Raw genomic sequence first — 26,890 nt, 5'->3', positions numbered from 1 at the left:
CTATTTTGTTTGGAGAACTACAACTCCCAGCAGTTCCTGAAGGTCTATAGCTGTCAGGGCATGATGGGAGTTGTAGTTCCCAAATCTATGGGGTTGGGTGTTACATAGTTCTGAGGTATTCATTTTACATGAATAAAAAATGTAACACCCACCCCATAGATTGTGAACTACAACTCCCAGCATGCCCTGACAGCTATAGACCTTCAGGAACTGATGGGAGTTGTAGTTCTCCCTACAAAATATATTTTTTAAATTAATGTAAAATGAATACCCCAGAATTATGTAATACCTAACACAATCAATCATGGACTACAACTCCCAGCATGCCCTGACAGCTATAGACCTTCAGGAACTGCTGAGAATTGTAGTTCCCAGTATGGTCAACAAGATTATATGGTATATAGTGTCTGTGCTGCAGTTACATTTTATCATATAATTTCCCCTGTACGGTAAGTGGGCCTGTGTGTGTTGAAATGCCAGGGACGATTTTCAGTCCCAGTCCAGCCCTGTGCTCAGCCAATCACTATCTGCAGGGCTGTGCTGCCTCAGTCAGTGATTGTCTGAGCAGCCTGAGTAGGGCTAAAAAAGTGGAAAGGGCGCCATAGGGTGATAACGTAAACAACAGATTATAGGTCGAACAAGCTGATAATAAAACTGCTCACCTGATGGTGTTGTGCTAAGAACACAACACCTGTATGCACTATCAGTGAAGAGAGAGGTAGTAGCCGTAACAGCCAGGCTCCAAGGGTAGATGCTGAGATCCCAAGCCAGGAGATCAGGGAATGGAGAATGGTAGATGAAGTGTCGGATCCTCGGGGTAGGCGGGGACCACAGGAGCCAGAATGACGGCGCTTCACGGCTTCAGGTTTAATGAAGTAAAACGATGAATTTTAATGGTCTCATAAACAACGCGTTTCGAGGCATAAATTGCCCCTTTGTCAAGTAGGAGAGACATCAACGATGTCAACGATCGATGTCTCTCCTACTTGACAAAGGGGGCAATTTATGCCTTGAAACGCGTTGTTTATGAGACCATTAAAATTCATCGTTTTACTTCATTAAACCTGAAGCCGTGAAGCGCCGTCATTCTGGCTCCTGTGGTCCCCGCCTACCCCGAGGATCCGACACTTCATCTACCTGTCTGAGCAGCCTGTCACTGAAGAGACAGAGACAGAAGTGTCAGTGGCAGCTGCTGTGAGTGGGCAACATGGGGAAAAGTCAGCAGGACACTGGGGGAGCATGGGTAAGTATATATCTTCATTATTTTCTATGTAAAACCAAGGACTGCACAGACTTTACAGACAATGATAAATGATTGCAAACGAGCACTTTTGGTAAAGATCTGAAATCATTTATATTAATTCATATTACGTGGAACAATAGTCATTAGTTACGATCGTTAATCAGGATGATTAGTATACTCTATAGGAACATTGGTTATTACGAACAAGCGATGGGTACATACACCAAAAGATTTGTAAACGATTGTATGGGCAGCTCAAAAGGTATGATCAACGATATACAATCAAATTTTCGTTAGTTGTTTGATCCTTACCTGTATACACACAGAAAGATTATTGCTTAAATTTGAACAATAAAATGATTTTTTGCACAATAATCTTTCTGTGTAATAGGGCCCCTACAGTGCTGTGTAGCTTCCTCATCCAACCTATTACCTGCCCTCCTTAATGTGCTTATCTCAGAACATATCACAACACCTCAGTGTAAGGTAATAGGGGAGACATAAGGAGCCATGCTAAGAAGAGTTATTACTGCAGACATAGGGTCCTATTATACGGCCCAATCATAAATTACACAGGCCGACTATCGGGCAGCAAGGGCTGCACGGACATGGTTAGCAATGTCCGTGCATCGCTTGCCTTTAGTGTAAAAAAATAAAGCATTTGCTTACCTTACCACGTTTCCCGCTGTCCTTGGGCCTTCCCCGGTCTCTGCAGCTCTGTCTTCTGTCCTCCCAATCATCAGCCATCATCCGCACATCACTATTACACGTAGCGATTCACACCCAACACCGATTGTGTTATCGGCTGATCATTCTCTCTATTATACAGAACGATTATCAGCCAAATTGCCCTGATTTGTCCGATTATCGCTCTGTGTAATAGAGCTCATTCTGGGAGTAAAGCCCCTATTACACGTGGCGACTAGAGGAGCAAACAAGTGCTGTCAGCCCTCGTTTGCTCCTTTTTCCCCGCTCCCTGCTGCTGCCACTACTACACGTGGCGGCAGCGAGCCAGTAAGTGCAGGGGTGGAGCTGGAAGGTGTGTGGGGGGGGGGCTGCCCGGGTGATCGCTAGATCGTCCGAGCAGCTCATAAAGCTCTGGTAAAGGATAGCAGCGGTCTGCCACTGCCGTTCCTATTCCACAGATCGACGGCAGCAGATCGCTGCTATAACAGTCGTTTGTCTTTGAACATGTTAAGAGAGAAACAACAGCAACCATCAGCCGACATCATTCATGTCGGCTAATCATTGCCTTCTATTACATGGGACGATTATCGCCTGTAACAGCCAAATACGGCCGATAATCGTTCTGTGTAATAGGGCCTTAAGCTGTTAGTGGGAGCAGTAAGCTGAGAGCAGGTGGCAAGGCCTCTCAAGTACACTCTATATAGTGCCGAGGTCACATGCAGGAGAAAGAGGCAGCCATAGCGGCCAGTGGCACAGTCTTCTCTTCCTTACTTGCCCTGCACATAAAAAGTGTTTTATGCTAGACTTCAGCAATTTATCCAGTATATCAGACAGCAACAAACCACACATGAGGAGCCTGCAAGCCACAAACCCTGCAAACTTTATGTGGCATGTGAGCTATGTTTTAGGGACCCTAGACGTAAATCATATAGAATAAACCTCTGTTATACCTAATATTTTATTACAGTAATGTCTCATAGTTGGCCATTGTACAGATGACTGCAAAGGGCTTCAGATGGTGACTGCTCATAGATCATTATAGATCCTTTGCAGATTTCATGGTGTTTAGACTGATATGCACATGCTATATTTGTATTATCTAAACTGAGAAATCAGTAAGCGTCATACAGGAGTTTATGCAGAATGTTATAAGGAGAAGTTATAAGAAGAAGAACAAACTGGAAACTCTAGTGTGACACTTCTCTACTAGAAATTAGAATGTTGAAGACAAGTAAACATAGGGAAGTATGTGGAAGATGTAAGTATGCCAGATCAAATGTAATTCTGGATTGTTCATGAAACAAACAGCTGTCTAGTACACTTTTATATAGCATAAAAGCCTAAAATTTGCACTTTTATTCCTAGGACAATACAACATATACATCTGAAACTATAGAGGCTCATAAATAGCATAGAATTGTACTTTCCTAATACAGTGAAATCCACTGATAGACTACCTCTTTGGATACCACTCCCTCATCGTCTAGATAACCTTTCAATCCCAGATATCTTATGTATTTAATCCTTCTTCTTCTACACAGCAGTTCTAAGTGATAATTTTGAAGAGGTTTTACTATATACTTTTATTATGCATAAAAGGAGTGATTTCTTGCTAAGGAGAATTAGGTAGAACTTCATAAACTATGAGCCCATATGTACATCAAAACTGTTATATACGTAAATGGGGTGAACTTAAAGGGAACCTGTCACCCCCCGTGCCGGGGTGACAGGCTCCCGACCCCCCGTTAGAGACCCCTATACTTACCTAATCCCGCCGGGTCCCGCTTCTGAAGATGGTCGGGTCCCGGAGATCTCAGCCGCCGCAGCCCGGTGCGCGCGCTGAGAGATGAGTCCAACGCTCATAGAGAATGACGGAGCGCTGGACTCTCCTGTCATTCTCTATGGGTGTTGGACTCATCTCTCAGCGCGCGCACCGGGCTGCGGCGGCTGAGATCTCCGGGACCCGACCATCTTCAGAAGCGGGACCCGGCGGGATTAGGTAAGTATAGGGGTCTCTAACGGGGGGTCGGGAGCCTGTCACCCCGGCACGGGGGGTGACAGGTTCCCTTTAAGATGATTTAGTTATAAATTAAAGTGGTTATCCAGGCTTAGAAGACCATTGCAACCTTCTACCAGAAACAGCACCTCTCTTGTCCTCAGTTTGGGGTTTGATCCTGCAGAACATTAAAGAAAATGGAGATACATTATAATACCAGAACAAAAGGACCCAGGGCCTAGAATGAAAACCCTGTTAACCCCTTATGAAGTTAAGACATTACTTTTAATCAATGCTTTAAAAACTGAAATTTATAGACATTTTGGACACATGATTAGAAAGTCATCAAACCCTGTTACCTGATGATACCCTGGGAGGGGTGAAACTAGTTGGTGGGGTAAAGCCAGTGCTTTTATAATTTATCCATGTACCACTGTTAGGTAGGCTGCAGCTACCAGAGATCCGGAACTTCAACTCATAAATTATTTTTTTTATTATAAGTACTTTTATTATAAGTACTTTACAATATCCTGCTAGACAGGGCACAACTTCTATACCATCCCATATATGCGGGTGCTGGATGCGGTTTTAATCATTTTCAAATCATGTGTTCACTTTTTCTTTACTTTCCTTCTTTTAAAGGATTGGTTAAAAGCCATGTCTTAACTTCATAAAAGGTTAATAGCAGTTTCATTCTGTGCTCTTGGCCCTTTGTGTTCTGCAATATATTCAATTAACCCCTTTCTCTTTATCCTTGATGTCTGTTAGTTTAAAAAGTGTAATACCGCACACAACCTGGGGACAGGGGTGGCACTGTTTGAAGCTGCACATTCTCTATTCCTGGATAACTCTGATAATATATATATATATATATATATATATATATATATATATATATATGATATGTGTGTTAAATGACTATCTTTATTATTGTTGCTTCATTGTATACATTCTTTCTTTGTGCATTCGTGTTAGTGCTTCTTTAGTATCGTTCTGCTATGTTGAATCTTCATAACAAGTCAACATCCTCTTAAAAATGTAGGAAAAATACAATTATGTGGCAATAAACAAAGGGTTCAACAAAGTTCCCTGTGTTTTAGGTGAAAGATAAAAAAGTGAGATGCATTTTTCCATGTTGTGACAAAAGACTGATGATATGTGTTTCCCTGGTTACCTAGCTGAGCTTTGTACCAATGGAAACGCATTGTAATTACTAATTCATGCTGTGATAACATACATATGCTAAATATCATGATATATTAGAAAAGACTTATGTCTCGCAAACCTCGATTTGAGGGCATTCTAACTGTGACAAACAGTATCACCACTTCAATGAAGTATTGCCGATGGCGTGTTCAACCCAGCATCCTGTTTGCCTTCTTTATTGCAGCTGTACGTGAGGCTGAGCGGTTTAGGGATTTACACGCTATCATTTTCAAAACATTTTCCCGTAAGTATCTTTTTCTTGTACCACGGCATGGTTAACGTTCTGTAAGCATGTAGCATTTCCTGCACAGTAAGTCTTTGTGGCACTTTGTGGTAGGGGTTTGCTTGCTCTGCCATACATTTGTCTCTTTTCAGTATAGCCTGGTGTGCATCTTTGTTACTATTCATGCATTACCATTTTCACTATGCTTTTTAGCCATTGCATCTGTCTCTTGCATGTAGTATATCTATTATACAAAGAAACCATTGTTTTCATGCTACTATAATCCAGAAAGCAATATTGTTGTCTCTCAGTGTAACAGCATCCATAGTAATGCCACATCTATGACTAGTGAAACAGATGCATACTATAGAACTCCACTTCCTGATAAAATGCTAGCCACAAAGATAACAAAAGGATTCAAACCCCATAGATGTATGTTTTATCAGTATGTACATGACCATGTCACATCAAGTATATTAGTGTTTTAGCTTTTGGGGTAATTTTCTTGCTACAAAAAAAAAACTAAAAACTTTTCTAAATAGAAGTCCACTCTATTCACTTATGTCCCCTACCTTTACAAATCTTTCAGGGACTGCTAAAGAGAAGTACTTCCATAGCTTGAAGTGGTATTCCGAGTTGTATGATTATTCTAAAATGTGCTCAACCTAGTGCACAGCAACTATACTTACCTTTCTTGCTCCCGCCATTGTCATTGTTCTTAGAGCTGGACCTTCCACAGCACTTATTCTGTTTTCAGTTTGTGTGCACTATCCAGTCAGCCAGTCAGCAGCTCAGACGAGAACAGCAGCAGTGTTGGAGCAAGAAAGGTCAGTATAGTTGTTATGCACCAGGCTGAGCATATTTTGAGAATAATAATACAACTCGGAATACCCTCCCTAATGCAGGGTGTACTTACACAAAAATTTTGGCTGGTACTTTTCAATATTCTCGTCCTACCTTATTTGTGTTTTGTTTTTTTGTTTTTACTATCATGACCCTCTATTGTTGCATGTGCATATTGAAGTATTTTACTTTGATGATTCCTTATCTAGGGAAATGCCCCCATGTACAACCTCATATAAAATGATGTGTTATTAAATACTTTTGTTACTGGTATTGAAACAAGGTTGTGTGTCATTTGCATTGTGTGCTCCTGCATTGTGTCTTGCAACACCCTTTTGGCTAAATCCTTTCATCGGGATATTCATTACACTAAACTACAATACCAAATACATTTAAAAAAAAATGTAACAACTGTATTATTAAGATGACAATATTGATTCATGGGAATTAGTTTTAAAGGGAACCAATCAGCACCAATCAGATTGTGCTGATATGGTTCCCATCAGCACAGTTTAGAGCTACTGTGCAACTCACAGAGTATACCAGTGGTGGATGCAGCAGTAGCTTTATAATGGTTAAAATGAAGTTATATTACGCTGCGTAAGGCTGGGAGAGACGTGGCGACTAGTCATCTGGGCGGGGAGCCACCCGTGACTGTCAGCACACAGTGCGGGGAGGATTGACAGGCAAAGAGGCAACTAAAAGGTCTCTCTGCCTGTCAATCATCCCCGCACTGTGCGCTGACAGCCATCACTAACTAGAATCCTACTCCACACTGATGAGGCACCCCCCCCCCCCAAAACAGCTGTCTGTTGATGGATACCTTGTTTGAGTGGTTTCCTTGACTGGAGGTATTCCTCAGTTTGGTCTTTCCTTCCCGGAGGAAGGTCTGGCTAGCTCACTGACATTGAAACATGTGATGGTGTCTCTGCAGTGTTTTATGCATATTTGACAGCCATGACTAGTCACAGGCGGCTCCCTGCCCAAATGACTATTTGCCACCCCTCTGCCTGCCTTGCATGGCATAATAAAAGATCTTTTTCCCCTTTGTAAAGCTCCTGCTGCAGCTGTGGCTGGTATGCTCCGCGAGCTGCACAGTAGCTCTATACTGTGCTGCAGGAAACCATATCAGCACAATTGTGCTGATTGGTTCTCTTTATTGTGAAGTCTGTGTTTCGTGTAGTTAAGTTAATTGATAAAAGAAATTAAGAATAGTAATGCTGCCATTACACGTAACGATAATGGTGCGTTTACACAGGCAGATTTATCTGACTGATTTTTTAAGCCAAAGCCAGGAACAGACTATAAACAGGGAACGGTCCGAAAGTAAAGACTGAGTTTTCCCCTCTTTTCAAATCCATTCCAGGCTTTGGCTTCCAAAATCTGTCAGATAAATCTGCCTGTGTAAACGCACCATTATTGGTCGAATTTTAGCGATAACGATTGCATTTGAGAGATAATCGGCTCATGTAAACACAGCGAACGATCAAGCGACGAGTGAGAAATCGTTCATTTTGATCTTTTAATATGTTCTTAAATCGTCGTTGGTCGTTTGCTAAAAATTGTCAGATAGATTCATGTAAACAGTCTTTCACTGATTTACCCTATGTGTAAGATAGGCTTAAGCGATCTTAAAACGATCGCAGTAACGATTCTTCCAAACGATATATTGTTCCGTCTAAACGCTGATCGTAATAAAAAACACATCATTACTTCGAAATCGTTAATCGTTTGATTGGTTGCATTATCGCTCCCTGTAAATGTAGCATTAATGTGAATGTTAAATTGGAAAGTGCTTCAGTTGCATTAAAAGGAACCAATCACTATATATATAGATATATAGACATATATATCTATATAGATATAATAGAGCAGCTTAAGCGTTGTCATACTATACTTAGTGTGCCGTCCTCCTAAGGGGGTGAATTGAAAAAAGCACTGTTTTATTCTGGCGCGTGATGCAGGGGGTGAGGCTGTAACTAGTCATCTGGGCGGTACCACCGCTCTCTGTCAGACAAAAAGGCTGTTAGAAGGATTTAACCTGCTGGTATGTCCCTATAGCGCACAGGGCACTGAGGATGAAGGTTAGTTTCTTACATTTCATCTGCAGCGCTGTTTTTGAGTATTTTGTAGTTTAATCCATATGCTAACAAGGCGGTTTAGTTCCCTTGGGGCTATCACCCTCAGTGCACCGATGCGGCATACCTCTCCTAAAGGATATTAATCCAGTGTTCTGCGTCACTGAGCATCAGAATGACATTAGTGCAGAGCTCCATCCCAGTATTCATTTTACGGGGCAGGCCGGCCTTGGGCAGATCGGTGCACAGGTGGCAAAGGTCGGCAGTCCTGTCCCAGTGTACCAAACCACCTTATTAGCATATGTATTAAAGTACACAACGAAACTAACCTTCATCCTTTAGAGCCTTGTGCATTTTAGGGACATATCGGAAGGTTGGATGCTTCTCTTGAGATGTTTTTCTTAAGCTGTTTCCCTTTAGATCATAGCCATTCTGTGGTACTGAGATTTTTGCACCCTTTTTTGTCTCTTTTAGCTGGCAATATAAAGGTAGAGACCCACAGTGATGAGGAGACTGGTCGTGCCTGTGACATGAATGGAGACGAGTGTGCAGAAGATTTACGAATGATTGATGCTGCTGGGGAGAAAATGAATGGCTCACTGAACGGACAAGGCACCAAAGCCTTAACAGGAGTTGGAGGTATTCGACTTCCTAACGGAAAACTAAAATGTGATATCTGTGGGATAATATGCATCGGCCCCAATGTGCTCATGGTACACAAAAGAAGCCACACTGGTAAGGCCTGGCATAATTCTTTCTTTAAAGGCCGAAAAAACGAATCCATCATAGCATGCTACAAGTGTAGTGAACATGTGGCTTCATAAAAGACATTTGGCCACTAACTCAATGTAAACTTTACATTCCCAAAACAGCTGTGACATCAGCACTGACAAGATATACACATATAGTAAAAGGAATTTTTTTGGTCTGTGAAATATTATAACAGAATTCCTACCTAATATTTACTGTGTATTTGCATTTTATGGAATGCTTATATTACCAAAACCCTTCATATAAAGCACACTTTAAAAAACAGGCACACCATGTGTCATAAAGCTACTGCAATTAGCATTAAGCCTTGTTTCAGCTTACCCGAGCTATCTTTAACTGGCATGGAATGGCTTGAGCCTATTAAAATAACATTTTCATTTTTGGTGATATGGCATATCTGGTGAAAAAAGAATAGATTAGATTAACCTCATAAGTCTTGCCTTACTTGCATCACTCCTGTGGCTCTCTCATGAAGCTGCCCATGGATCTTGGGAATTATGGTTTTAAAGTGAATGTACCACCAGTTCCATCTCTATGGGTTTTTTACATTTACAGAGTGGTGCTGGTGCAAGGATGCCGGTGGTGCACAGTTCCCGCGCATGGCGATGGTCTATTCCCAAGCACCGAGGACGGGCCCGTCAAACCCCACTATGTCGATCTCCCTTCTGTGAACCAGCTCCATTAATTCTAATGAGCTGCGTCAAAGGGAAGGTTTTGTCATACGGGAGGGTGGCGGGCCCGCCCCCAGTGCTTAATGCTGGGCCGGTGCTCAGGAATAGACCAACGCTGTTCTGTTCATGTAAAAAACCCATAGCTATGTACCTGGTGGTAGATTCAATTTAATAATATCTTTTAATGGGTATTATATCCAATAACAATTATTACTTGTCCTCACAATCAGTGAAAAATATTACGTTTGTGGGGGGTCTGATCGCTGAGGCCTCCCACCTGGAGAGTGGTATGATGTAGTGACCAAATATGACAACTTCCATGCTTTACAACTCTTCTGCTCTGGAAGGATTGGAAACAATTAATAACATTACTTATAATGTTAAAAATAACTACATTTAAAATAATTAGCATTATACAAAAAAAAAGCATTGATTTCCTTTGACACATTCCTTGGTAACACTGTCCATGCCACTGCTGTTTTGGAAATAAGTATACATTGTGTATCCATTGTTGGGCCTTACATATATTTCAGCACATACAAAATCACATTCATATGTAATAATCTCAACTCTGTTTTGTATTACTTTGGGAATAGCTGTGTAAATGATGCTCAGGGGGGTGCCTGTAATCCAGTAGAACAACTTGTTCAGATAGTATTTCATAATAAATTAAATGAATTAGTTAAACAACTGCCCATAGTTGGAGGACAAAGTAATAAAAATTATGTGTTCACCTGCTGCCGATTCGCTAATTTTGTTCCGTTAGTGGAACCCCCTTGGTTCTGAGCGTCCTGTCCTCACTCCCAACACTCCAATCACTGGCTAGTAGTAGTCACTAACTGGCTAAGGGGTCACTTCCTGCATGTTGGGATGGGGAACAGGAAGGCCCAAGCAATAGTAACAGCACCTTTGGAAGGGCATCAGTGGGGAAGCGGCAAGTGAGTGTGCTTTTTTTTTTTTTTTTTTTTAGTTAAAAAAAAAAAATAGTTTCAAAAAAGAAAAATTCATTAAGAGGGGGCAGGGGGTGGAGGGAAAAGTAGTACATACGAGTAATCCATATGAAATTAATAGTTATATTAAGTTAGTTCAGCAGTTCTGTGGAGGTCATGATGCTGTAGAGTTTTTGCATCAGGTTGTGTCTTAAAGTGTTTTGTTCTCCAATTGGAAAAAAGGGTTGCATTACAACAGGAAGGTCCTATTAGTCTGTATAATTAGTGGATTACCTGCCATCAACTGTTTAATATTACAGTTGTGTTTAACCCTTTGCCCTTTGTTTTTGACACATTTGTAATTCCTTAACTTTGTAAACTTGGTAAAGATATCCTTCATTTTACCTTAAAGTGAACCAGGCAGCACAATTTAGTATTATAAGTTAAAATATGTCCCAATAAAGGTTATGTATTTCTCCCTATATATTGTGAGTAGAGATGAGCAAATGTACAGTAGAAACAAAATGAAGCACTTCATTCCTACTGGCATTCTGCTCATCTGTCTGCGGGGCTTTGAAGTGTACTCCACAACGTGCTGCTCCTCCGCAGGTGCTGGCAAAAGAAGGATCCCGTCCTGGGAAACTTCTTCCAACTTCTCCCAGTTTCCCAGGACTGGATCCATCTTTTTTCCAGCACCTGCAGAGGAGCTGCATGGAGCGGAGCACACTTCAAAGCCCCGCAGCCCGATGAGCAGAATACACATAGGAACGAAGCACACTGCTTTGTTCCTACTGTAAAGTCGCTTATCCCTAATTGTGAGCATTTCCCGTTTCCGCCTTCTGCCCAAAAAGGCATGGTCTGTAATCACCCCTCTCTGGGATGTCAGCAGGTCTCTCAAGGATTCAGCAGGCTCCTAGACTGTCAGAGTTTTACTATAAGGCTAGGTTCACACTGAGCTGTAATTGGTTGCTGTGTGCAAAACCAGTTTTGGCTTTCAGTTTTTATTTATTTATTTTTTTAACATACTCATGGGAAATGGACAAAAGGCACTCAGATACCATGGATAGGATGGATAGGGCACGTAGTGTGCTGCAGTGTATAAACAAGATTCTTATGCTGCCAAAAAGCAAAAGGTTATTAGTTGAAGATTATATGAGCACTCCTCTAAAAAAACACTTAGGCTATGTTCACACTACGTATATTTTCATAAAACTATGGCCGAGTGCAACAACGGCCGCAGTTATTACTAAAATAAACGTAATATTGCCCCTATGGGATCCCGTCCGGAGTGTATACACATAGGGGGGCATTTATTAAGTCCGGCGTTTTCTGCGCCGGACTTAAAAATCTCTCACAACTCTGCCGGTACGGAGATTTATGTAGAGGCGGACAGCACGGCAGGAAACCTATGCCAGCTGTGGGCTGGAGTAGGTTTCCTGCGTATTTTTTAGCGAAACTAATGCTGAATAGAGCGGACTCTGAGTCAGCACCCCTCGTTCCGCCCCCTCCTCCCCGCCCTCCTGGCGTACCCGGTGGAAAGTGCCGATTTGCAAATATTTTATTCGCAAAACGGCCAATTGCAAATAAAATTATTCGCCAATCGCACTTTCCGCCGAAAAAACTGATTTCGCTGCTTGATACATGTCCCCCATAGTATACACTCCAATTGGGATCTCTCACGGCGCCGATTGCCGATTTGCTACCACGGCCATGATTACTACGGTACTTACGTAGTGCTGCCTTCTAAGGAATCCCGGCCGGAGTGTATACACATAGTATACTTTCCGGCCGGGATCCCTCCGACTGCATTCTGTCCAGCGGTAAATTCAGATCTGAGCACACACTGATGCGCCCGAATTCAGCGGCAGCAAAGATCATCCAGTCAGTACTGCAGTACCAGCCAGGATGATCTTCTCTGACACCGGCCCGGTCACGGAACGGTTAGTGTCTTACTACGTGTAAAAATAGCCTTAGTTGGCGTAATCTTCGGCTGGGAGCACTGTTAGGATAATCAATGGAGCGGGTGGGCCTGATGACGCTCTGGGGCGGGGGCAGTGCTGCTAACAGTGCTCCCACCTAAAGATTATGCCGACTAACAGCGCAGAACTGGCGCAGAGGAGGAAGGTAAGACACATACCTTCCACCTCAACGTCCCAGGTGCTATAGGGAGCTATCAGCAGGTTAGATTCGCCTAATCTGCGAATACTTCCCCTTTAAGTATTTCCTTATGTTAATTTATTGCACATATGATTAATGGTAGGACAGTACATCTGTTCATGAGCTTTTGAGAACCAAAGCTCCTATGTGACCCTAGCCTAAACAATAAAAAAAAAAACTTTTTTTCCAGTTTTAGGCTATGTTCACAAGCTGTCAAAATGACAGCTGCTCCTATTGGACATCTGTCATTTAATGACAATTATTATTTGTCATTAAATGACGGCCTTCTAATAAAATCACTTGTTAATTTCTGTTTTGAAAGCTAGGAAAAAGCTCCATGTATCTTGACATGGTTTTGTAGTTATTATAAGCACCCTCTTTTGTTCATGTGTCTTTTTGCTGCTTTTCAAAACAAAACTTATGAAAAGCACTGTGTGAAGGCAGCCCTCTGCAGGGAAAATATCGAGAAATCTTCTCCAGGAAATGGTGCATGTTTACACATAAACTCATCTGCATCCGTGTTGCATGCTTCTCTTTGTAGTATGGTTCTTGCTTTGTGTGAATATTTCTGTTTGCATGGTTGTAAACAAACTGTATACTGAATATCTGGTCAGTATAGCACTCATTATTCTAATCTATTTAATTATAGGAATGTATGCTTTCCTGATGTGTGACACTCTTTCTGGTTGAACTTTAGATACCAGTTCATTCTGCTGGCTACATGGATGTAGAAGGAAGAGCAGGACTAATTATGTCACTGCAAAATCTAATACTGATGGTTCCTTTACCTATTTGATTTGTTTTTATACATGGATCACAAGATTTTGTGTTTACCTCAAGCAATAAAAATTTAAATCACCTCCTTTCCCATTTTACAAATAAGAATATGTACAAAAATACATAAATAAACATATTTGGTATTGTAGCATGCGGACTTAAAATATTAAACGTAAAATATAAAAAAATTTGTTCCCAGGTGAACAACATAAATAAAAGAAAATGAAATGAGAGAGGGGGAAAAAACACCAGCATTTACACCAATATGGTACCAATAAAAATGATGGTTCTTAGAATGCCCTTATGACTCTTAGAATGTGAGGTGGAACACTGCTCTAGCTAAAATTAAGATGCATCACATCACACCATTGGTCTCTGGTGTATACCCCTTGGCACCATCATCATTCAGTTTCTGAGTGCTGCATTTGCTTTTCTAAATCTAAAATGAAGATGTAGAGAGATATTGGGGGGGATTTAGGAAGCGTACGCCAGGGAAAGGTTGCAGATTCGACTCTTCTCACTGGCGTACACCCCGCTTGCCCGATAGGCGGGCTGGCCGAGCCTGTGGGGGCGTGATGAGGCAGGGAGGAGGCGTGGCCTCCTCCTGCGCTTCATTTATCATGATTTACGCCTGTAGATTTTGAACGCTGGGCGCAGGTTTGGAACCTTGCAGTAATATTTAAATTAACAAGCCCTTCAAGTTTACATACATTATTTGAGATGGGAAGACCCCTTTAAGCCAGTTTTTAATCCATTTGTGAATGATATAGCTGAGAGGAAGTGGTGTGGAAGACGGCACTCCTGGACGTAGATACTAAAATTTAACTTTTATTCGTGCATATTAAAATATTTTGGTGAGCATAGCAGGACCTACGCGTTTCGCGCTACTGCGCTTAATCATGATTAAGCGCAGTAGCGCGAAACGCGTAGGTCCTGCTATGCTCACCAAAATATTTTAATATGCACGAATAAAAGTTAAATTTTAGTATCTACGTCCAGGAGTGCCGTCTTCCACACCACTTCCTCTCAGCTATACCTTGCATGCGGCGTCTGGCCAACGCCTTGAAGATCGAGCACCCTCCTTTGCTAAATCCTGCCTGCTGTCATCCCACCTGCTTCATGGTGAGCTGTATCTCCTCTTTTTATATTTTTCATGTTTGCTGCATTTGTGAATGAAACTTTCAAAATGCATAGACTTTAACCCCTTAGTTACGCCCATACGTATTTTCATGGCGGTCACTAAGGGGCCTTATTCCAATACATGCGCCTTTTCACAGCGGATGTATCAGAATGCTCTGCCGCCCCCCCCTGTGGCAGCAGAGCGGGAGATCAGCTGTCAGTGTGACAGCTGATCCCCCCCTATTTAACCCGTTAAATGCCGCAAATCATGACACCAGCATCTAACAGGTTTTGGTGGTTCCCGATCAGCACTGTCCGTTCCCCCGATGTCTCCATGGTAATCCCGGGGGCCTAATGAAGACCTCCGGGCTTACCATGGATATGCCATCCTGCTGACAGGCATGGCTGTGCCAATTGCCTGTCAGCAGGATGGTCACATAATACAATACACTGCACTACTGTAGTAGTGCAGTATATTGCATAAGTGATCAAAGTATTACACTAGTGTACAGTAATGTACACTAGTGTAAAAGTAAAAAAAAAAAGTGCACCAAAACACAATGCCCCAAAAATGCATTACATTCCCCATTTACAATAAACCGTTACATAAAACTGATCAAAAACACAAATAATATACATGTTTGATATAGCCACATCCGTAACGACCCAATCTAAAAAACTATATCAATTACTATATCACACGACACACGATGTAAAAAAAAATAAAAAAAAACAGCACCAGACATGCTGTATTTTATCAACCTGCTTTAGAAAATACGCCATAAAAAAGATCAAAAAGTCATATACATGTATAACTTGGTATCAATAGAAACTACAGATCTTCCCGCAAAAAATCAAATCCAAAACCAGCTATGGAGCTTGCAATGTGGCGACAGTTTTTTACAGATTTTTGCTAGGAAGTTTCTATTGCGCCAAAGTGGTAGTTAAAAAAAAAACTGACACAAATTTGGTATCGCCGTAACCGTAGTGACCCAGAGAATACAAGTATTATGTTATTAGTGATCGCCGATATGGATTTTTACGTTGGTCACTAATGGGCTCTATTCTGCTGCCATGAGCTCTTTATGGTGATGGCACGGAAAAGTGCAGCAGCGCCGGCAAGGCCCGCAGCCGAGGGGTTGGGGCAGAGTGGGGGGGGGTCAGTTCCGGCCGGTCCCCACACTGGCAATCGCTGTTATTAACTGTATAATGGCAGCCGCCGGAAAAGGGCATTGTCGGCACCGCTGCACGCTTTCATCTCCTCTCACCGGGAATCCACAGTGGGAGGAGATGAATACATGTCCCCCCCGGATTAACCCTAGTGTTCACAGTGATGGATTCTTAAAAAAAAAAAAGAGCAAAGCCCCATTCTCTCCTCCACTAGAGGTGGCGGAGAGCATGGGGAAATGATTGGGGACTACCTGATATGGTCGTGGTACAAGTGATCAGCGGTATATACTATATACCACTAATCACTTGTTCCAAATGTTGCCGGCACTTTTAATCCCCTGTCACCATAAATGATTGGTGACGGGATAAAAAGTCAATTGCCCCAGATTACCTGCAACCACCCCACATTACCTGTAACCACCCCACATTACCTGTAACCACCCCAGATTACCTGTAACCCCCCCGCATTACCTGTAACCACCCCTGATTACCTGTAATCATCCCAGTTTACCTGTAATGCGTCAGATTACTCGTAACCACTCCAGATTGCCACAGACTGCCCGTAACACTCCCCCCCCCGATTGTCCATCATCACCCCAGATAGCCAGTTAACACCTCCAGATTGCCTGTAACCACCCCAGATAGCCAGTAAACACCCCCAGATTGCCTGTAACCACCCCAGATTGCCACAGGCTGCCCATAACCACCCCAGATTGCCACAGACTGCCTGTGACCACCCCAAATTGGCGGTAACCAACCCAGATAGCTTGTAACCACCCCAAATTGCCACAGACTGCGCATAACCACCCCAGATTTCCACATAATAACCTACATTGCCTGTAAACACCCCAGATTGCCTGTCACTTCTCCCCCAGATTGCCCATCACCACACCAGATTGCCTGTGACCCCCCCTAGATTGCCCGTGACCACTCCAGATAGCTAGTAAACACCTCCAGATTGTCTATTACCACCCCAGATAGCCAGTAAACACACCCAGATTGCCATTAAACACTCCTAGATAGCCAGTAAACACCCCCAGATTGCCTGTAACCACCTCAGATAGCCAGTAAACACCCCAGATAGCCACAGAATGCTTTTACCACCCCAGATTTCCCGTCACCACCTCAGATAGCAAGTAAACACCCCCAGATTGCCAATCACCACCCCAGATTAACTGTAATCTCATTTTTTAAAAATTTTTTAGCAACTGTGCTATTCTAATAACTGATAATAGCTGCGGTTTTGCTCCAGCAAAATTACACTCCTTCCCTTCTAAGCCCTGCTGTTTGCCCATACAGTGGTTTATGCCCACATATATACTGTCTAATTTTGAATACTTTCCTCTAGGACCTGTAGGGTCAAATGCTCACCACAGCCCAAGATCTATTATTTGAGGGGTTTAATTTCCAAAATGGAAGGACTTTTGGGGGGGTTTCACTCCGCTGGCACTACAGGGGCGCTGCAAACGCCCCTGGCACCTGAAAACCTCTACAGCAAAATCTGCACTGGAAATGCTAAATAGCACTCCTTCCCTTCTGAGCCCTGCTGTGTGCCCATACTGTGGTTTACGCCCACATATGGAATACCGTTCTACTCAGGAGAACCTGTGTTACAAATTTTGAGGTGTTTTTTCTATCCTGTTGCTTGTGAAAATGAGATACTTAAATCTAAACAAATATATTAATTGAAAATTTTTATTTTCCATTTTTTATGGCCTAATGGTGAATACTTTCCTCAAGCACCTGTAGGGTTAAAATGCTCATTATACCCCTAGATTATTTCTTTAAGGTGTCTAGTTTCCAAAATGGGGTCACTTATGAAGGTTTCAAGTATACAAGCGTCCTAAACCCACTTTAAAAAAAGAACTGGTCCCTAAGAAAATCAGTTTTGGAAATTTCAAGAAATTTGATAATTTGCTGATACATTTCTAAGTCCCCTAACACCCTAAAAAAGTTAAATATGTTTATGAAATGAAGCCAGAATAAAGAGGACATATTGTTAATGTGACTTAGAAACTAATTTATGTGATATGACTTTCTTTTGTAGAAGCAGAGAATTTCAAAGTTCGTAAAATGCAGATTTTTTAAATTTTTCATATTTTCATGTTTTTCACAAAAAACACACAAGATAGTGACCAAATTTTGCCACTTACACAAAGTACCATATGTTATGAAAAAACTATCTCAGAATCGCTAGCATCATCAAGGTATAAGCGCATAAAGTGAGAGAGGTCAGAAAATGAGCCTGATCATTAAGGCCCAAATAGGCTTGGTCACTAAGGGGTTAATTTACGCATCGGGCATCTATGAGGGACAGTGTCAAATATTTCTGCAAGGTCCAGATACACTGAATATTATTTATCCATTCACACAAGTTGGGGCCCTTCTCACAAGATCTTAAAATCTGTGAGGAAATCGGAGTGGTACAAAAGATAAAGTTTTTGTGAGCCTAAATATCTTTTATAAATAGGGTAGCATGATCTAGTCACCCAGCGAGTGCCTATGTGTGTAGAGATATAAAGTCCATGTGAATGCACAGAAAATGGAGAATACTGATGAATAAAGGGTAGGGACAGTGAACGGAAGGGTGACTGATTAGGAAATGTGACAGGCCTGCCTAAAAAGATGTGTTTTTAGGGCAATGTCTGGGCATGTGATAGTTTTATCTTGGGGTAGCATGTTCATTCTTGCAGTGGGAGTGTGGGAGGTTTAGATTTTAAAGAAGTTTATAACCACGCAATATGTTAATACTGTATTTGAAAAAAGATGTCCATCAAGTTCAGTAGTGGGAAGGGAGGGGGTGTGAATAAAGAAAAAGGTCTGGGGTAAATACTAGAAATATGTGTTGCCCTAATGATCCAGGGGAAGACAAACTAAATTCTTTCTAATCCCCCTAGAGGCCAGCAGACTGGACCAATGTTCAAACAGAAATACTTTATGGCTTATCAGATTTTGTTCCAGGAAGTCATTCATGCTTTTTGGACACCATGGACTGTTTCTAGAAAAAAAAACTCCTGGGGTAACTATTCTACAGGTTTTTGGGGGTTTTTTTGCACTTTTCCTCCATATGAGTAAAGTTGAATTTTTTGTGCAAACTAAGTAGACCCCCTCTGCACCACTCAAAACATTTGTTTTATTGCAGTTTCAAAAGTTAAACCTCACTTCTTGTTGCACTGTGGGCAGTTCTAAAGCAAATACAGTAACATAATAATGAATTAGACCAGAAAAGGGATACATTTTTATAGTCAGCTCTCCAGTTTTCAGACCTTTTTTGGAAGGCTGTAAACTAAGACCAAGGAATGTACCTGAAGTTTTACAGTACACTGGAAGCTTACAATAAAGGAACTTGCGTCAGGAATGCAGTACTAGTGCTAATTCACTGCTGATGCTCCTTGGGAAGACTTTCACATTTCTAAACATACAGTCATGGGCTATGAGTTTTTTGAGCTCTTGAGACTATTAATTCAAAACCCCATGATAATATCCTGCAAGGATAATGGATAATGTCCCTCAGCGCAGTGTTGCCTGCTCATTTTTATTTCACCCTCTCATTCTCCTCCCTGATTTGGCCGCTTAGGGACAGACAGGTAATGGAGAAGAAATTGAAAGGGAAAATACATGGGAAAATGTAAATGAAAAGAAGTTATTATAACTGCTATAATGAAGTGCCTTTCATTTAAATATAAGAATGTAACGCTGAAATGAACTTGTGATCCTGAAATGCATTTTTAATGAGTTCCCTTTTTATTTTTGCTGCTTCAGTAGCATATTTTAAAGACCCTTTGAAAAAAAAAGCTACATTAAAAAAAAAAACTAAAAAAAAACACCAAATGCCACAACATACAAAATTGGATATTGGTTTATTCCAAAACTGCTGATCAGGAAGAGTGGCTCTTCAACACAAAAATGTTGCAGTCACTTTATTTAAATGAGGTTGAATTTGCATTGTGATGTGCCATTCTGATTTAGAAAAAAAAATTAGATTTTCAGATCAAATTGACCCAGCCAGTGAAGCGTTAAGGAACTGGCAGGTCTAGTCGAAAAGCCTCATGTTCTATCAAACCTGCAGACGACGGAAGTCATACAGTGCTAGTGAGAAAACAACTTTCTTGCTGAAATCTTCTTCTTGTAACTGTGTTACGTTTTTGTTCTCACATAAGTACATACAGTACATGATAGAAAGATAGATAGATATTGTAGATCTTCCTCTGTATTCTACTTATATGCAGAGTTTTTTTATCACTGTATAATTTTTCACTATATAATTTTAATTGTTGGGTTTTTTGCTCTTTTTTAATCCCAGGAGAGCGACCTTTTCAATGCAACCAATGTGGTGCCTCATTTACCCAGAAAGGCAATCTCCTCCGCCACATTAAATTACACTCTGGTGAAAAGCCCTTTAAGTGTCACTTGTGTAACTATGCATGCAGACGCAGAGATGCACTCACTGGTCATCTCAGGACACATTCTGGTAAGTGAGACTGTTGTTCAGAGGAGGGAGGAGACAACTGATGGCCATGTTTGTGTAGTTTTATCATGTTTGATGACCAGAAGACTCTGTTCCAAACTAAAATCTCAAGTATGTCTTACATGACGTGAAAAAGGTGTCCTGCGCATCCAGAAATACACTGGGGAGAATTTATTAACAGAACTGCTACAGTTTTCTGTGTTTGGCCCAAAAAATAGTGTTGTTTTTTTTTTTTTTTAAACTTTTTACAGTGAGCTAAAGACTTTAAGACTATTTGAACCAATGTTTTTTGAGGCAGAAATACAGCCATATTTTGCTAATTACGGGCATAATTAAAGAGCATGATCATTATTTACATCCATAAATGGTTAAAAAAAGGTGTGTAAACATAGCCTTAAACGAAAGTAGCCTGGGCTTAGAGAAAAGCCAATGTGGCCCCATAGCCACCACATTTACAAACACTCATGCTTGTGGCACAAGGGCAGCCCAGATGCAACAAAAGGTAGGTGCGTCTGTGGCATGAAAATGCCAGTCTTTAGTAAATTTCCCCATTGTCCTTGAGATTGTTGCTTTGTGCTCTAATAAATATCTTTGATATACCTAGTTACAGTAATATGTTATCAGAGAAGAGACGATGGGAGTTTTATAAATGTAGTTTTGGACTACGCAGACTGCAATGATAGAAGGAAAATGTTACCTGTAGTACTATGCACAGCCAAATGCTTAGTCTTGAATCTCAATCTTGAATGCCAAAATACATTACTTTAATATCATTAGCAATATGATCAGAATGGAGACAGGAAAATGAGATACATGACACACAAAAGTCATAAATGACAAGTTATTGCTTAGAATTATATTATATTATTTTTAAACTTTTAATCAGGTATCATCAAGATCTAAAATGGGCCAAACTATCAAACATTCTGATTTCTGATTTGTTGGGTTTTTAGAGTTTTTTATTAGAGGACTCTTAAACTGAATACAATATTTCACCTTGTTTTATGCTTTGTTTGCAGTAGGTAAGCCACATAAGTGTGGCTATTGTGGTCGCAGCTACAAGCAACGCAGCTCTTTGGAAGAACATAAAGAAAGATGTCATAACTACTTGCAAAGTATGGGCCTGCAGAATACCATTTACTCAGGTAATTTATTTAGAGAATGGACAGTTGCAGCAAATAAAGATAAATGGTTGATTTCATTACTGTACTAAGAAATGCTACAATGCTGTTCTTAAGACTCGGGACAAAACTATCAATATGTCACAGCTATAAAGCATGGTTTTGTGCAGTTTTGGGGGTATATACCTGTAAATACTGCTTTTGTATATTAAAAATGTGTAGAAAGGTTATTAAGGGGCCTATTGTTTGCCAAAAGAGTGCCTTTTTGGTTTGTATTAGGACTGTATTTTGTTTTTTTCTCACTGCACTGAAAAGTATGGTCAAAGCATTTCTAATAAAAGGGAATCCATTAATTAATACATTAATATTTGCGCAAGAATTTGGAAACCACAAATACCGTAGTAAAAAACAGCATGGGCTACCTGTATAATAAAACTACAGACTACTGTTAAGTATGTAGTATGTGACAACTTCCGGAATTATCGGCATAATCATGTTAGAGTGAATGATGATGAATTAACACAGGCTGCATTCTCATGTACCAAATAGCACTGGGGATGAGTGTGCAAATGTGGCCATTAGGCTTGTACAGTTCCTGCATGTCAACTCTCATCTGTACAAAACAGCTAGTTTGCTACTTAGTGATGCTTAATGTCAAGACTAACATTACCTGCCTGTAAATAATATTATGACCTTGCCAAATATATAAGAAGTGAACATGCTTCTACATTATTCAGCAATTGCCCATATACTATATAATTTCTTACAAAAGAACCATAGATGTCCTCAAATTGTGGATAAACAGAGCTACTAAACTATGCATGTCTCTTGCTGCCTATGCTTTGCTTGCTTTCTTGCATATTCCAATCTTCTTCAACCGAACAGAATTCAGCTAGGCTCATGTTTTGCCATGTCAGCAGTGGCCTTACACACAATTGTAATATGAGGTCACAGCATATGTGTATGTTTTCAGCTTAAAGGGGTACTCCAGAGCTGGGCAATTTCGCTAAAATATAAAGCTAATACAAAGTTATATAGTTTTGTAGTAACATTCTATTAGCTTTCTGGCTAATTGAATGATTTAGGCAAGGACTATAGGAATGAATGAGGGGAGGGGATTTGTAGTATCCGCGGTGAGATGGGCGAGTCTGTCAGAGAGCAGAACGGCACTAGGCATTACGGGAGGGGGAGGAAGTGGATAGCAAGATGACAGCTAGGTCTGCTGTCTGTGAAAAAGCACAATTTCGGCATGGGGATTATATGTGGGGGCCAGTAAGAGCATACAGAGATACTTTTTGTGCATTTTGTTTTGGTTCACTAGTGTCAGATAACCCCTTTAACAGTGTCATACAATTTACACTTCTGCTAGTATATGTAAAGACAATTCAAGGAAATACACTGTAGTTTATTACAGTTCATCAGCATTAATACAAGTGATAGGATCACATGACTATTTTTTTACACCCTCTAAGTACAAGTGAAGTGAATTCCACTGGAACTTGGCAGGACAGTTCAAGTGTGCAAATGCAGGTCTTAAAGTATCAGAGACTATTATATGTTATTTGAGTTATCCAGTTTCAGTGTTAGTATTTTACCTACTTTGAATAGTGTGGGTCTGAGTTCTCCAAATTTTTGTTCCTTTTAAGTAACACACAGCTTTAAGTAACGGCCAGGAGCCACAATAAACAGAAATAAAAAAGATAAAAGTTAAAAGTAAGGAAACAATAATTTATGAATTTGCAAACATTGGCTGATTGATATATGACACTAGGAATATACCATCCAAACTGTAATTGTTTGATGGAGGAGGCTGTGAGCTATTGCTTGGGGACTAAAGGAATAGATAATAAACCCTGGCATTTAATTTTAATATATGCTTCTAAAACACAGTCAAGTCTGTTTTGCTTCCATGTTTTCCATCACGTTTTCCAGTGAGTACTTTTGATGAAAAATGGAAAAGTGTGATCAAAGTTGCAACGCATTATGTCAATGCTGATAGTGTTTTTCAGATTATTGATAGATATAACCAGTCTCCAACTATTATTATGCAGCTCATTAAATATTTCACATGTCAATGACTTGTGTTCTACAAAAGAGCTGTCATCTTTACAACCTTTTTATTTTGTATTTATTATAGCAATAAAAGAAGAGACCAATCACACTGAAATGGCAGAAGACCTATCTAAGCTTGGGTCTGAAAGATCCCTTGTTTTGGACAGACTTGCAAGTAACGTTGCCAAACGTAAGAGCTGTATGCCTCAGAAATTTGTTGGTAAGAGTTTGTAGCCTTAATTTACCTCCGAGTTATAACCAAATGATTTGAAATATGGAAATGGTAAAAATCTCTAAATACTTAACTTAAACTTAAAAATAATAAGTAGATCACTAGCATGAGTCTTTGGTTTGATCCCCCAAAACGTTTTCTTAGGTTGAGTATCCAAACCTTCCCATGGTTAGATCACCAATACAACTTTGCACAGTGCTGCTTAAGCTCCTATTTAACCATTTGCAGAGAACAAATATAAATACAAAATACACTAAAAGGGATTGTCCAGTGAACATCTTTTTCTTTCAAATCAGCTGGTTTCAGAGAGTTATATAGATTTGTAATTTACTTCTATTTAAAAATCTCAAGTCTTCCCATACTTATCAGCTTCTCTATGTCCTGCAGGAAATGTTGTTTTCTTTTCAGGCTGACACAGCGCTCTCTGCTGTCACCTATGTCCATGTCAGGAACTGTCCAGAGCAGTTGCTAATCCGCATAGAAAACCTCTGCTGCTCTGGACAGTTCCTGTCTCGGCCAGAGGTGTCAGCAGAGAGCACTGTGTCAGACTAAAAAGAAAACATTTCCTGCAGGACATACAGCAGCTGATAAGTATGGGAAGACTTGAGATTTTTAAATAGAAGTAAATTACAAATCTATATAACTTTCTGAAACCAGTTGATTTGAAAGAAAAAGATTTTCCCTGGATAATCCCTTTAAAGTCTCCTTAACAGGTCCGCAAATTTTTTCTGTAATTGGGGATCCGCAGTTACGGACAAATTTATAGTCCATTGGTTTTTACGTGCCTATTCACAACAATACTGTAGATGCCCTACAGAGAATTTTTTTGCAAATTGCAGACAGAAAATTGTGGACACAAAATATGGTCCACAAAAATATAGTGACGTTTGAATGAGGCCTACATTCACTCATTCACTAGTTTCTCAGGACTGTATATTACATCCACAATTGTCATCAGCCATCCGCTAAAAATCCGTAATCCGTATTTTTTACAGATGTTTAGGTGAAGGTTAAATTAAGGTGATCCATATTTTTTGTGGACATTTTGCATGTTTCTTCCGTAAAATTTACAGCTCTGCAAAAAATATGGACATTCCCACAGGTAAATCTGTGGCGCAATCACAGCCTGTATTACAACATGTCTTGATTTTTGCTGCACAGATTGCAGATCTGTAAAACTAGAGACAATATGAATAGCCCAGTAGAAATCTATGTACCCTAAATTTGTCCGTAATTGTGAGAAATGCACACACCGTATAGAGTAACGGCTGTAATTGATTACGACTGTCCAAATAATGAACATGAGTATATATAATCAGTTACAGCCGTTACTCTATATGGTGTGTGCACTGCCGGCTAATTTCTTACAACCTGCTTCAGCGAAATACCATTTGAGTATGATAATAATAATCATGTCGTAATAATGTTAATTATGTCGTAATCTATTACAGCCCTTATTCTAATTGGTGTGTGCACTGCCAGCTAATTTCTACAACCTGCTTTTGCCAAATGCAATGTGTTATCTCAACTAATGTCTATGTGCTTTACTTTATAGAGCTTAGTCTATAGATACATATTAAGTATAAAAGACCAGATCAGATCCAGTCCTGTGAGATCAGTAAGGGCTTTCCAAAAGCCTTGTTTCGAAAAAGTCTTTTCTGATTTGTTGTCATTTCCTTTTAAAGCCACTGGGCAACCTTTGAAAATTAAAGGGGTTTGGGGGGCAAAAATTATTGATGGATGGATATATGAAAGGTACCGTGGATCTAAAAGTGTCAGCAGTTTGTAACTTAAATATCAGCTGACAGATTCCCTTTAAATCCAAAGCCCACAGTCAAGCTGCGGCCAGTAGGCACACAGTTTTGCCAGTTGACCAGTTTCCCCTGCATTGAGTTTAGTTTCGGTTACACGCTGCCAGCCACTTGTATGATTTCATTATGAGTCTTTAGAGTATTTAGAGCCAATGAAATCCTTTCCTGATCTAACAGCGCAGGATTTAATCCCATCCTTTCCTGTACTGGCTAGTGAATTAGTTAAAGGCGAGCAAGGCGTTTCCACACTGTACTGGCATCTTCTTCAGGCTCAAGTAACATGCATATATCCTTGGTTTAAATAGCATGATTAGATACGCAAGATTTGATATAATCAAAAACCAGGCATTGACTTACATGATTTCAAGTCCATGCCGGGTTTTTGATTATATCAGACCTTGTGTATCTAGTCTTGCTCTTAATTGCAGAGCTGTTTCTTGGATCCTGCGCCAAGGCCAAGTGAGTGATTGTTTTTCTGGTGGGTTGGAATCTATTGCTTCGAGCTATCGCAGTGTGACAAGGGCCGAGTGCTGGATCTCAGGCCAGGCTGCAGATATGTTACTCATGAAACTCTATGTACATAAAGCCTCACACAGCATTTTGTGGCAGCTTTTTTTTAGCTATTTGAGCCAAAGCAAGAAGTGGCTTCAAAAGTAAAAAAACTAAACAAAAACTTTTTATATCTCCTGCTGCTGGGTCCCTTTCCATTTCTTGCTCAATAGCCCTTAATAGATAGATGCTTTTGTAGGGGTACAGCACGTTTTTAAATGTGAAAAATAACACTTTTTTGACTGCCAACAAGGACACTTTCCTAGAAAAATGTATGCATGTGCTTTAAAAGAAAAAAGCCAAAACCAGAGAAGTGAAGAATTTACACAAACATACGTAAAGCAACTCCCAGCATTTGTAGCTCTGCTCAGTTAGCGGTTTATATTCAGCCTTGGTAACCACATAACCAGCCCAGTATTTTCCAGTACACAAGAACCCAAGAGTTTCCTGTCTTGTCTAATTTTACTGGTCTGGTTATATGCAGTTTAGCTCCTTCAGCTAACAAGCACATTTTAGGAAGCCACAAAAGTAATGAAGTGCAATGCATTTAAACACTTATATGTGTCATACTCACACTTCTGACACATTGGCTTTAATTTTATAGCACAAACTGGAAAAAAAACTATATTATGTGTTCTTATAATAGAACATGTAGCTAAGATGGGTGGCTCCCCACACTGGCGCTGTTGCAGTGGTGGTTTTTGCATGGGGTTGCGCCACTTTTAGTTGGGGACCAACATGTATCAGAAACCTTAAAGGGGTAGTGCGGCGGTAAACAATTATTCAC

At 40.5% G+C, this 26,890-nt stretch overlaps 1 protein-coding gene across 7 annotated transcripts in view; it reads left to right on the top strand.

Annotated features, from left to right (window-relative positions):
- The window catches only part of IKZF1 (IKAROS family zinc finger 1), a 116,315-nt gene that overhangs the window by 79,696 nt on the left and 9,729 nt on the right, over positions 1–26,890 (top strand). For 2 of the 7 annotated variants that reach the window (XM_069958528.1, XM_069958527.1), the window contains exons 4-8: positions 5,317–5,376; positions 8,751–9,011; positions 20,174–20,341; positions 21,358–21,483; positions 23,597–23,731. In XM_069958528.1, coding sequence (XP_069814629.1) covers positions 5,317–5,376; positions 8,751–9,011; positions 20,174–20,341; positions 21,358–21,483; positions 23,597–23,731 — 750 coding nt within the window. The remainder of the gene's footprint in view (positions 1–5,316; positions 5,377–8,750; positions 9,012–20,173; positions 20,342–21,357; positions 21,484–23,596; positions 23,732–26,890) is intronic. The other 5 variants (XM_069958531.1, XM_069958533.1, XM_069958530.1 and 2 more) reach the window with 4 other exon arrangements.

Source organism: Dendropsophus ebraccatus, chromosome 2 (assembly GCF_027789765.1).
Source record: "Dendropsophus ebraccatus isolate aDenEbr1 chromosome 2, aDenEbr1.pat, whole genome shotgun sequence".
Classification (NCBI taxonomy): domain Eukaryota; kingdom Metazoa; phylum Chordata; class Amphibia; order Anura; family Hylidae; genus Dendropsophus; species Dendropsophus ebraccatus.
This window is presented reverse-complemented; position numbering and strand designations above follow the sequence as displayed.